Source organism: Varroa jacobsoni, unplaced genomic scaffold (assembly GCF_002532875.2).
Source record: "Varroa jacobsoni isolate VJ856 unplaced genomic scaffold, vjacob_1.0 contig05125, whole genome shotgun sequence".
NCBI classification, from domain to species: domain Eukaryota; kingdom Metazoa; phylum Arthropoda; class Arachnida; order Mesostigmata; family Varroidae; genus Varroa; species Varroa jacobsoni.
In genome coordinates, this window is record NW_019215453.1 from 1 (window position 1) to 12,415 (window position 12,415).

Consider the following 12,415-nt stretch of genomic DNA (forward strand, 5'->3'; position numbering starts at 1 on the left):
TATTAGAGTCCATAGTTGAAAGAGGGGTAACCTCTTTTTCTTGCACTTAGCACGGCCAAAGACAATGCCTCTATCAAATTGCCCCCTTTAGTAGCTGTTTCGGCACTTAGACAACAGCTGAAAGCTCGAATGCGCAGACACACACGGGCGAACCGTTCGAATGAGGGTCCAACTTCCCCAATGCAGGTAATGTAACCTTAGCTGAGGCTACGTCAAATACAACGATAGCGGCAGCAAAAACAGATTTAACATTACGTTCTGATGACTGGATGCGTGTGTGTGCGATTCATGTGAACCAGTGAGCCATTCTTCGTCCGCTTGAACCGCCGTAGCTGTAGCTGTAACGGACAAACACGAGCCCACCACACGTCGCAGGTAACAGCGGCTAATCGGACTTATTTATGCTACGCCAGGCTGTCAAATCGTCTCCACTAGGTACACACAGAGCTACTATTATTATAATCATCACTAGCAGCAGTAAACCACGGTTACTGCCTGCATTTCTCTGTTCCTCTAGATGCTTACTAATTTCTTTAAATTAGTTATCGACTGTTTTTTCGTTAAACGCTTATGCAAAGGTAGACGCCTGATCGTTTTGTCCATTTCTTTTGAGGTACTCATTAATTGTAAAAAAAGTAAAAAGCTTTCGTTTCTAACTTGAATAGCTTTAAAATAGCTTAGTTAAAGCCTAACTCCTAATTAGCAAGCGTAATATGGAATCGCACATGTACTAGAATATAACAAAAATGTATGCTTTTTTTCGAATCATTCCCTTGTCACTTGAAATTTGCTTAATTTCTTCTAAAGTAAACGTAGAATCGACTTATTGTCCCAGTGTCTATCTGATGACTGGCTAATAGTCATATTGCCTAATCTCGAACGATCGAAATATCTTTTGAGGCACAGATGATACGCCGCGTCATAGCGTATCATGGATGCGTTGATCATAAATACCCCCCCCCCCCCATTAGAACAGAAAATATGACGAGATAACGGGGATTCACCGCAGTTTGCTGCAGTTCTGTGCCATAGACGAATCGTATGATGTATGACAAATAGGAAGGAATTTTTGAACTATTTTCAGACACGTAGTATTTCTAGGCACGAGTTGTAGCAGATGGCAATCCAATCGGGTTGGGATGACGCCCATTGAATCTGATTAATTTCGCCATCTGCCGTGTACGCCAGAATCGGATCTTCGATGGCACGCGGCATCTGCTGGATGTCCCAGATTAATGCCTGCAACAACCACGCAGCAAAAGAGGTACGGATATGTGCAGTGCAATGTAATGCCTGTATAATCGGTAGTCTGACGTTGACTTAGCAGACACGCAGCTATATAATACTATATAGTGGAGGTCTTTTATCTAAAAGGTATGTTATAGTAGTGAACTATTATACCTGGCGATCATCCGCAGCAGTGCAAATGTGACACGAAGAATGCGGTGCCCAGGCAACTCCGTTTACGCAAGCTCGGTGATTGTTGAGTCGTGCGACGGGCGTACACGGTACGCGAACATCAAGGATGATCACATCGCACGCATCCATCGCGAAAGTGGCTAAATAGTTAGGATCCTGCTTATTCCTGTAGACCAATAATTCATCAAAGCAGCAAAAAATGAGCCAAATCAGTATGGTCAACTTGGTAACATATCTGATATCCACCTGATCTGAACTGAGGCATTCAATAGACAAGTAACTTCCAGGGTCACTCAAGCAATAAGCCAAATTCTATGGTTCTACTTAACGTACTACCGTTTGCGCTACATTCTACTTTTCATATTTCGCGGGTTTCGAGTTGACGTATTGCTTATAGATTCGTCACCAACTCAGGGAACCTACACTAGATTTGGTACAAGCTACACAATTTAGTACGGCTTATTTAGTCACCAGAGAAATTAGTATCACCAGGTTACCACACATTTATAGCACTTTAGAGCCTAACCATGCTAATCGCAATAGGGGATGATGTCCAGCGTCCTCGTAGATGATGGTCGAATGCTCGAGGTGCCGAAGGTCAAACATTCGTACGCTCCCGTCAGCTCCGACGGACGCAAACATGTCTCTGCCTCCACCGGCGCGACTGAAGGCAATGTCGTATACCTTATAACAGACGAAAAGTAAATACTAGTTTCGTGTGCAAGTGGTTTAGAAAATGAACTTCTTCAGATCCAAGAAACTTCAACGCTCCATTACAGGAAAGTTCCATGAACATTATTCTCGGATCACACATCTGATATTCAATTCTGCTTTGCAATTATAATGTTATTATTATTCTTATCTTATCAGGTTACTAATCCTATATTTTATGAACGTACCTCTTTATCATGGGCGATGAGTTGAGTTCTTACATGTCCTTGGACGCGTCCGCCCACCTAAAGGCGTTATCGTTATTGACTATCGTTAAAAACAGCTTAAAAGAAAATAAAACTTAGCAGCGAGATAACTACGTCATCAAATGCATATCAATAAACTTCATATACTCGCAGTCGATCTCGCCGGGCCAAGAGATGAGTCCTACTGTATTTAGCTAATGTATCTTAGTCCTACAAAAGGTATTCCTTTTATTATATAGTAAAGTCCTTGCCTGGCCTATGACTTGTCCAGTTTCAAGTCCCCATATAGTACAAGTGGTATCTATTGAGGAAGTGCCTAATAAGTTGCAGTCCACTTCGTTCCAGTCAAATGATGTCAAGGGGGCACAAAATTCGCTGTGCTTATTCTGCAAGAACAACAAGAACATATGAATACAAATGAACACATTTTTGTGGACACAAATCAAAAGCATTTTCAAAAGCAAAGAAATGAATTGTCTATCGAATAACGCAACATAGAAGTGATTTCGTTAAAGAGTTCGATGATCGGCCTGAAAAATAAGGTATGGGCAGGAACCTCAACAGGAAATTTCCAAAAAAACAGTGTATCATGAGGGTAGACCTTGGCTACGATTCTTAATTTTCTAGATTTCTTTAGCTCACGCTCGAAGAACCCATTTTCTAACTAAATAGGGTCAGCAACACAATATAGACCCTGTCATACATTATTAAGAAGGCACTCGAGTCTTGTCGCTGCATTATCGTTGCCCTGTGGCTGTTGAGAGGGGTCGCCAACCCTCCAGACGCGAAGGTAGTCGCCCGAAGTGGCTAGCAGATCCGGCATGGCACCCTTGGCATCCGGGATCCACATAAGCTTCGTCGTTGGATAGGGGTGTTCGAATGTCGAGCGGGCCACAAATTCCGAACTCTCCTCATCAAGGGAAACGATTTGGACCTGCACAAACACAGACACGCACAAAAACGTAAAAACAATATATATACGTATAGTGCACAAACGTACAGCACCGAACAGAGTAAAATGAAAAATATTAGAAAAATTATACTACGTAGTAATAACTATATTGGACAACACTTTTAATCTCAAAAAAACATCACAGAATATATTATACAATATACATTGTTCGCGGTTATGGAGCATTCAGTAGGGTACAGAATTTAGAATCAAAAAGTTTTGCTTCTGGAGGGAGTGCTATCTAATACTTGCAAATTTGTTAATAATGCAAATCATCATTATTGTTATATATTATTACTATTGCCATACTTTATCGTAATGAAAATGAGACCTAATGAAAGCATAAGCATTGAGATTCTCTAAAACCATAACGTTACTTACTCGACTTATAGACGCCACAAAGCTTCGCTTTGCTTAAAAAGGCACTAACTGTGATATAATGCGGAGAATGGGGAAAGCGAGGAGTCGTTTGAAATATGAAATATGTGATTTTGTGGCTGACTTATCGGGAAGGGCGCCCACACTCTCACTCACGCGAAAAATGGACTGCCTTGACGGAACGCTCTAAGTATCAAAATAATTCCACTAAACGTTGATATATAAATATAAACAAAGAATCCAAAACACTTACCTTATTATTATACTCCTCAACGAAGCTACCGAGCGCCAATCGGAATCGTTTATCCTGCCGAACGCTCCAGTTCATTGAATACACGGTCCACGGAGCCTCATACTTGTAAATCTCCTTGCGCTTCGCCATCGGTCGAGCGTTTTGGGGGCAGCTTTCAGTGCTATATATAATTCAAGTTATTCCTTGATTCAAACAACAATAAGCAGGTCGGCCTTTTACTTTTCAGATTTATGTCTCCCTCATCGAACCGACGTGTGAAGTGACGGATTCACACCAACGAGTTTCACTTGCCTTCGAGAGAAGGAATGTCGAACAGCACGAACCAGTCGAAGATTCGATTGAACTTTTTTCGAATGTACGAACAGCGAGCGGAGCACGGGCGCTTACTTACACACTCATTTTAACACTCTCACATACATAAAAACAGTGAGTCAGTTGAATTTTTGCATCACTATTACGGTTACTGTTTGATATAATTTATTTAGTTGCCGGTCGCATAGCCTTTAGTATCAGTAGAAGTAATACTATTAAACTGTGTTTAAATACCGCGGTAATGTCTTCGACAAGAGCCCAGAATTAAGATAGTAACTGGACAGGTTACAGCTGGTTAGCAACGATTTCATCTAACTGAAAAGTTCAGGTGCTCGATTCAGTCGAACCAATCTGTTTGTTTAGGCTCTGATGGGGCGCTAAGGCTGCACCACGGCATATAGACTTATTCCCCTCATGCGGAAACCGTGCACACGCTTCAGGGAGTTAGGCCGTTAAGTTAAAGGAAAAAAGAGATAATTAGATACTGCTCCTATTCACAGTTGCAATCACAAACAGCCATAATTCTATCTTAATATAACCAATCCTATCCGTCAAATGTACTCAGAATATTTTTGATGTTGTTTGTGTGTGTCTATGTGTGTGTGAAATCAACTCCCGTCGGCAGCAATCAGACCCTCGTCGCTAATAAACAACACAATAACAGTACCATGGCTACCATCACCGCTCAGATAGCACACAAACAGCATCACTCGCAGGCGAGTCTACAACACAGATAGACAGCGGCGATAAACACAACTCCATGTAGCAGCTACGGACAGACCGCGGATCCGTCGGCTGTTTTGTCACAAAAAGCTTCATCAGTCCAGTGGACTCTGGTATATTATATCAGATATAAACGAGGCTGTAAAAAAATAGCTTAGTTTTACGCACAAGCAATTAAATTCTTCGGTTGCATTATAATAATGTACGCCTCTCGAAAGGCTGTGATTGGCTCATCCTAACGTCTTATTCTCAAAGACATGCAATTGCATTCTTGATTGCTACGGCGAATTTGTAAACCAGATAATGCATTTTTTGCTATTCCTCGCACTTTATTCAGTATTACGAAACGTGTGAACCATGGCAGGTTTTTAATAACCAATAAAATACAACAGATGCTTGTTTTCATTGCATGTCCTTATTTTTTTTGCATTGACAATTTACCGTACTGGTCTGGCTGTTCCGCTGTCCGCGCAATAATTACGTGCACTTCATCTGAACGAAGAGCCTGCAGCTGTTGGTGTCTTCGGAGCACTGTTATGCGGTATGCAACGGAGTTGATTGTATCCTGGTTGCAAACACAGTGCATGTATGTATGCCGACTTCCTGGTGTGCTACTGTTACAATTGCATTCGGTACAGGGCTGGCAGAGGAGTCTTAAATAGCCTGGAACAGTTAAACGTATACGCTGGCAACACTTACCGGAACTGCGAACGCATACTTATAGCTGTAAATTGTTGAAAACAGTAGCGGCTGTGCCCTATTAACCGTGTATTTACTAAGTGATATCGGTGATTGTGTTTAGAAAGGCAGTGAGTAAACAGCAGAAAAAAATTCCGGATCTATCTGAGTGTCGCGTAACGGTCGGAAAGCCACCGGAAAGAAAAGTGCCTGGTGGGCAGAACTGTGGAATAAGAGCGAGGTACAAACGAAGATACAACGGCAACAAGCAGCCTCGAAAACAAACGCTGGTAGCAACAAAATGAGCGGAAGCTCGTTTCATCTACCAGACTGGCAGTGCCCGGATGAAAAGTATGCGAGCCACCACTGTAACAGCGATTATTATTATTAATAAGAGCCAATGAAATACTTTTAAACATCAACATCTGGGGTTTGCTCCTAGTTAAATATTGATTTATAGAAGAAATTATTGTCACGAAACGGCTAAAATATAACCTCTATCTCTTGCAATAAAATTAGATAAAATGAACCGAAAAAATGCGTACAGGCGCAATGTGATAGTGTGATGATCAAACTAGCACTACGCACGTACGCGCTTAGCAAAAAGGAATTGATAATTATAACCCAATGCGACAGCCAGTAATTGTCAGAATACGTGGAGAGATTACACGGCCCATTTTGTGGATAATACAATGTCGCACACGTATTAACAAATATAAGGACGGAAGGCTGCTTCGCTAGAGAGACTAGATCTAGAAAAGTTAAAAGAAACGTGTTTTCTATAAAAAATTCCAATGACGCAGAGGTCTGTTGTGCGCATAATGGACCATACGAATTTCATCTATATGCGAAATGTTTACGAACAACTATTGGAATTTGTTTGCAAGAGGTTACTTTATTTTTTTTAAAACTCTCAAATAAGCACGAGTCATCGCCCTACATCATGCAAGATTCTTCAAAAGAGATGATGTCCATCATATGGTGCTTTCAGCAAATGAAGCGTGCGCTTCTGTTGCTGTTTTTATTTTTTGTTTCGAGTCTCTCTCTCTCTTCCTCTTCGAGGGCTTTTGAAGAGTTTTTAAATTGTCATCGCATTCACCAGGATTTACTCTGCACTTCAAAGATGGCTTTCTTTGAGAGTCTGGTTTAGGTTCTAATCGAGTAGGGTTTTGTGTAAATGGCAGTGCATATCTAAATTTTGTGTTGACCACTGGCGTCGTCACTTAATGTAATTACTAGTTACGGCATTTCATTGATGATGTGATACCGATTTTATATTGTTAATGAGCTCGGTTGTGTGTGCTGCCAATGATGTGTCGCTTTTCCAGGTGCAGAAACGTCAATTTTGGAAAGAGAACAGCGTGCAACCGGTGTGGCGTTTCTAGGCCTCGAGGTACTTTCCCTTTCATGAACGGCGTCAGTTTTCGTACAGTGGATAATATGAGCATTTACAGCGACTTGATTTCTTACAAAGCTAGCGGTTTCTTTAAAAAAAAACCTGTAACAATAGTATTCGTTTACGAAAAGTTGCGTACCGCATTTTGAGTGTAATCAAACGATTTCTTTCTGTTTTCTGTAGTCTGTAAGCCATCAGACTGATCAACGACTGGTCTCTAACGAACATCCACATGAGTTTATGAATTCTAACAAAATGAAAGGTAGAAATGTCTTGCTGATGCTTCGTCCAGTATTGTTTAGATATTAATTAAACTAATGAACTTTCGGTTTTCAGAGGTTCTTGTAAACGCTACGAAGAAAATTGGCCATGAAATCGGAAAGCAAGCGGCCGAAAAAAGTCACGGGCTTTTTTCTGCTGACGACTGGCAGTGTGGAAAATGCGGCAACGTCAACTGGGCCCGACGGAATAATTGCAACATGTGCTCTGCCCCAAAGGTGCGCTACTAGTAATATTTGAATAGACAATTTTTTGGTCAAGTCAAACAAGACATTATTTAAAGACATGCATTGTTACGAGCTTGTATTACTTTAAATACTCTGAGTTATGAGTCAGAAATTAGGTTCACCCTATCGTTTTGTATCTAGATGTAAGGAGAGGTTTGAAGTAAGCTGAAGGAGAGACATTCACGAAGTCTTCAATTTTCAGCTTAAAGTTCATTGGCTTTAAAGAAAAGCTGCCCAGTATGCCCGAATTTACCAGATTTGAAGCTAACATTTGTTTACCTGTTACTGATGGTTTGTCTATTCTTTGTTTAATCTAGCAAATCTTTAATCTAGCTTAGCGTGTAGTAGAAGGTTTGAAGGAGTGACTCGTGGGTTTTTTCAGTCGGAGTTTTAGATTAAGATTCAGGTTGCTCATAACTAAAACTGGCTATTACAATTATTGCGTTACAATAAATCGCGCAGTTGCGCATCCTCGGTAAGGATTTTAACGCTTTGGTTATTGACAGTCGTAAATCTCATAAATTTGTTTCTTGCGATCTCAGGTAGGCGAAGTAGAGCGTCGCACAGGGCTTGGTGGGGGCTACAATGAAAGGGAGGGTGTCGAGTATAAACAGCGGCCAGCGAACGAATCAGATGACGAGTACGATGATGTAAGTAATCTAATTTAATCAGTGTAATCATAAGAACAATGTGTTGTTCAAACACAAGTACGGTTATACTATATAAAAATCGATCGACTATTTTGACCATGTCCATTATTTTAACTCAGCCGCCCAGTCCAATTTATTAGCATTATATCATTCCCCACGTTTATTTCGTTTTCTTTATAGTTTGGCCGTAAGAAACGCCGAAAACCCAAAGACTCGGACTGTAGCAACTCGAATTTGACGCGAGATCGGTCACGTTCACCCCTCGGCAATTCGGCGCAGGGTCGTCGCGACAACCATGACGACGACAACGATGGAGATGATATTGAAAGACAAGAAGAAAGAGAGCCTCGTCCTTCAAAAGATAACGGCCGAGATTGGGAACGAGCCCGAGATAGGGATCGTAATCGCGAACAGGACGAAGAGGAAGATGAGAGTGATAATGATCGCGACGACGACGATGATGAGGATGATGACGATGACGACGCCGATCTGTCGAAGTATGACCTGCTCGCGTGAGCGAGGCATGGCAGCAGTGTTGGTACTGATATTGATCGACCATTATGGAAAGTAAACGTACTTTAATTAGGAAGCTCAGAAGGAGCATAGCCACCGGTGAAGTGCGCTGCCTGCGACAAAAAACATGCACTGCAGGGGAGCAAACAGAAAATAGCACGAATGGCGACCTTCATAAGGAAAACAGCAGACCATAGTGGTTGTAGTGGATAAAAACCTTGCAGAATCACAACAACAACAATAACAGTAACAATAGGAAGAAAAGTAATAACAATTATTTGTTTGCAGACAACAATAGTGATAGAATATATATGTTCATGGGGGGACCTCACCATTTCGTGAGGCAGATTAAGGTAATAAAAAGGACACAGTAAAATGAAGAGAGCCTTCTAGCAAAGCTCATTGACAAGAGGAAATCTATGACATTATGGGTGACAGGCTTAGCAAAGAACTTATAACAATGCCTTAGGGAAAAAATCAATGTGCACCACATTAACTTTTTCTATCATTCTTTAAAATTAAGTAATTTGAAACTGGATTTTTTGTTGCTATAACGAACCTACTAAGGACCAAAAAAAACTGTCTCTTGCTCAGAAGATGAAGAGTGCAGGTGAACGCTCGTAAGCGATTGGAGTCGAAGGAATTGATTTTGTCGTTTATTTTTGTAATCAAATATATATAGAGAGAGATGTAGGAAAACAAATTATATGGTTTGTTTTCACGGTGTGAAATCGAGTAACATGGTAGGAGAAAAAAACGTAAAGATGATGATGTTAGGTTTTCCTATTGGTTCCGTCGACATCGGTATCAACAGTTGAGACTATACCCAGTTTGACACATATAACTGTGGAGTAGATATTTGCGCACACAAACATTATGGGCTTTCGGCCACCTTCGACGTGATCGCAAGATTACCCGATCATAGCTGATAAACCCTACAAATCGCCCTTTTTCGTATTCAGTCTTATAGGTGATGGTAATAGATAAAGCCCGACTTACGAGAATCTATATAACTGTCATAAACGGGCAGTTTTTTTTACAAAGAGCCTATAAGCTTAAGTGTATAATACAGATACCTTTTTTTTTAGTGTGAATAACGGTAATACACATCTGATATACACGTACGGATTTAGTGAAAGTGATATACTCGGGTGAAATAGAAGCTCAGTTCTTTAACTTTTCGTATTATGTGAGCTGGGGGATAGACAAGCCCAAATATATTTGAGCGGAAGGAAGACTGTTCAGTGATGAAAATGTCTGTGGAGAGGCACTTTGTGAATACAAAAGCTAAATCGCAGCAATATACACAGCAGCCGACTAACTTGGTGTTTAAATAGCAGGATATTCATCCCCCGAAAAAAGGAGATATGCGTCACTGACTATAATGTGTTGCATTTTTTCAGTTTTTCGATCTTATTTTTTCCTATTTCAGCCCTGAATTACTGCAGTAATACGAACAAAAACCGTAAAATTGCATTTATGTAACAAGCGTTTGCCAATTTGTTACTCTGGTAAGGAGAGATAGCAAACAACATCAAGTAGATGAAAAGGCTAAAAACGGGCTTGCATAATGGATTTGTCATCGTTGTCATTGTGCAAAGTAGCTGTTGAACTAAACACTGAGTTCCGAATAAGATAGCTCGACTTAACTTAAAACTAGAACAGTGTGGGTGTTTGGATAAACCACTACATGACTTACCACGTCACAATGATGAACGAACAAAGCTACAAAAGAGGGTGGACTGTATTTGTACTAATACACCCATTGTATATTTTTCTGTAAAATAAAACGGTTACTCTGATAATAATAGTGTTACGTAAAAAAGAAAGGACGCCGGATAATGTGGAGTGTTTACGCCCCCGCTGCGTATACTCGTATTAGGGGCTTAGTAATACATTCGCACCTTGTGTGAATGTATAGCCGACTTCATGCTGATGCAGCCCGTTAGAGGGTTTCAGCATGAGGGTGACGCAGCATACGTTACTGCGTGGGACGCTACAACCTGATGGGAGGCCGCGTATACATACGCAAGTACTCCTTTCAAGTGCGATCCCAATGAAGTGGGTCAAAAATTCGTATCACAACTGTGGCTGCTGCTGTAGCAGCATAAGGCCTTAAAAATCTGACAAGAGAAAAAAAATATGAAATACTGCGATCCTGTACAGTTGACAGCACCAACTATATCAAAACTATGGAACTAGGGCTAGAAGGAAAGTAGTGGAAACAGATCAACTATATATTCAAAATATAGAATATCATAAACTTTATGAATCAAGTTACAAACGGAGAAATAAAAGAGTAACATTTCATTATTTAACATGCATGCGGTTTAGAAATTTGTCATTCAGTAAATATATTGTTAGTCGGTGTATGCAAGAAATTGGCATAGACTCGTCGATCTGGGCTGTTAAAGATCAGAACGACAAACCTGTTCCAGCTAATATTTGTTGTCATGTGTTGTGGTCAGTTTAAAATTGATTCGAGTTTTGTGTGATAAAGAATAGGGTAAATGTGACACACATATATATATATAAACATGATTCAAAAAAGGAATACTATTCTACTAAATTTTGCTCCTCCAGTCGATTGGTAAATTAATGAATTGTAGCTGGAAATGCACATGAAGTTGCGTTAAATGAATTGAGGTAAATGAGAGACAGCCGCCTTCTTCCAAGTAACTTCTAGTACGCCTATCTGTTGTAGGTTTAGCATTCTTGGGGTGCTCATTTCATCCTAAGTGCCTATATTTACATGTGCAATGGATATGATGTTGATGTAGGTTGACACTTATCTTCACGAAATTGCTGAAATAAGTCTGCGTAGGAATACGCTTTTCTTGCCAAATTTACTAGTGGTATCCAGTAGAGGCAAACCTAGTGGTATGATATAACATCGATTCTTCTAGTGAATAGAAGGGGAAATTGCTGTATATCCTATGAAATTGAAGCGGAAGACCACAGGACTTAAAATTACTAGCGTTCCCTTTCCAGCAAATTTGGTTGATTAGAACAAATAGTAAGTATCAAGATAATTTCAGTTGTGTACAAACAGATGCTTCGTATTTTACTTCAAATATGGTTTTCAACCCCTCCCACACACTTCAACGTCCAGTCAAATGGGATAATATCCCAACTAAAAGATGCAACTTGATTTTTGTCCGGCGATGCAGGTGAGCAATCTGATGATAAATTTACTGCACTGTTAAGTCATTGTAGGTGTATTATCATATAACATTTCTTGTGGTTAGCAAAGTAACAGAAACTCATCGTTGACAAATAGTGACACTTAGTGTAAATATAAATAATATAAACAAACATAAATAGTGTCATTTACGCTAGCTTATTTCTATCCACCGGATATCAATATATCAATATCTATAGTTATTTGTTTCTCAAACTTAAAAGAACGTTTCTTGTAACCACAAAACAAGAAAGCCTAGCTGAAAGTACGTAAATTTTCAAAGCACCCAAATTAGGACGCTTCCTTTAAATCTCGAATTTTTCTTATGAATTGTTTCTAAAACTGTATCTAAGGTAAAACGGATATTTCAACATGTTGCGTATGCTAAGATCTCTATTTCTGACAGTTATGATTGATATAACTACCGTTTACCACGATTATAGCTTTAGTTCAAGACCTAAACCACTTACTAGTTATTTTAGAATAGGTTTTCTTCGTTCCGCAGACAACATTCTAGTAGTAACTATGCGTTAAACG

General features: G+C 40.0%; 2 protein-coding genes and 1 long non-coding RNA gene across 4 annotated transcripts; 2 read left to right on the forward strand and 1 right to left on the reverse strand.

Moving 5' to 3' along the window:
- Window positions 1–1,047: 1,047 nt before the first annotated feature.
- Window positions 1,048–4,152, reverse strand: wap (DDB1 and CUL4 associated factor wap). The gene is made up of 7 exons (XM_022854844.2): window positions 3,920–4,152; window positions 3,040–3,270; window positions 2,588–2,722; window positions 2,319–2,375; window positions 1,946–2,103; window positions 1,402–1,585; window positions 1,048–1,239 (listed from the first exon to the last, which is right to left on the reverse strand). The coding sequence occupies exons 1-7, from the start codon at window positions 4,046–4,048 to the stop codon at window positions 1,081–1,083; spliced, it is 1,053 nt and encodes a 350-aa protein (XP_022710579.1). The 5' UTR covers window positions 4,049–4,152; the 3' UTR covers window positions 1,048–1,080.
- Window positions 3,839–5,357, forward strand: LOC111273163 (uncharacterized). Of its 2 annotated transcripts, none has more exons than XR_015315965.1 (2): window positions 3,839–3,856; window positions 4,146–5,357. It is a non-coding gene; the product is annotated as an uncharacterized LOC111273163 (long non-coding RNA). The 2 variants fall into 2 exon arrangements; XR_015315964.1 differs by lacking the exon at window positions 3,839–3,856 and adding an exon at window positions 3,948–4,024.
- A 102-nt stretch (window positions 5,358–5,459) lies between these two features.
- On the forward strand, window positions 5,460–11,021 carry LOC111273162 (zinc finger Ran-binding domain-containing protein 2). Its single transcript, XM_022854845.2, has 5 exons — window positions 5,460–5,983; window positions 6,961–7,025; window positions 7,365–7,525; window positions 8,077–8,184; window positions 8,365–11,021. Exons 1-5 carry the CDS (start codon window positions 5,934–5,936, stop codon window positions 8,698–8,700), a joined length of 720 nt encoding a protein of 239 aa, XP_022710580.1. The 5' UTR covers window positions 5,460–5,933; the 3' UTR covers window positions 8,701–11,021.
- Window positions 11,022–12,415: the final 1,394 nt, after the last annotated feature.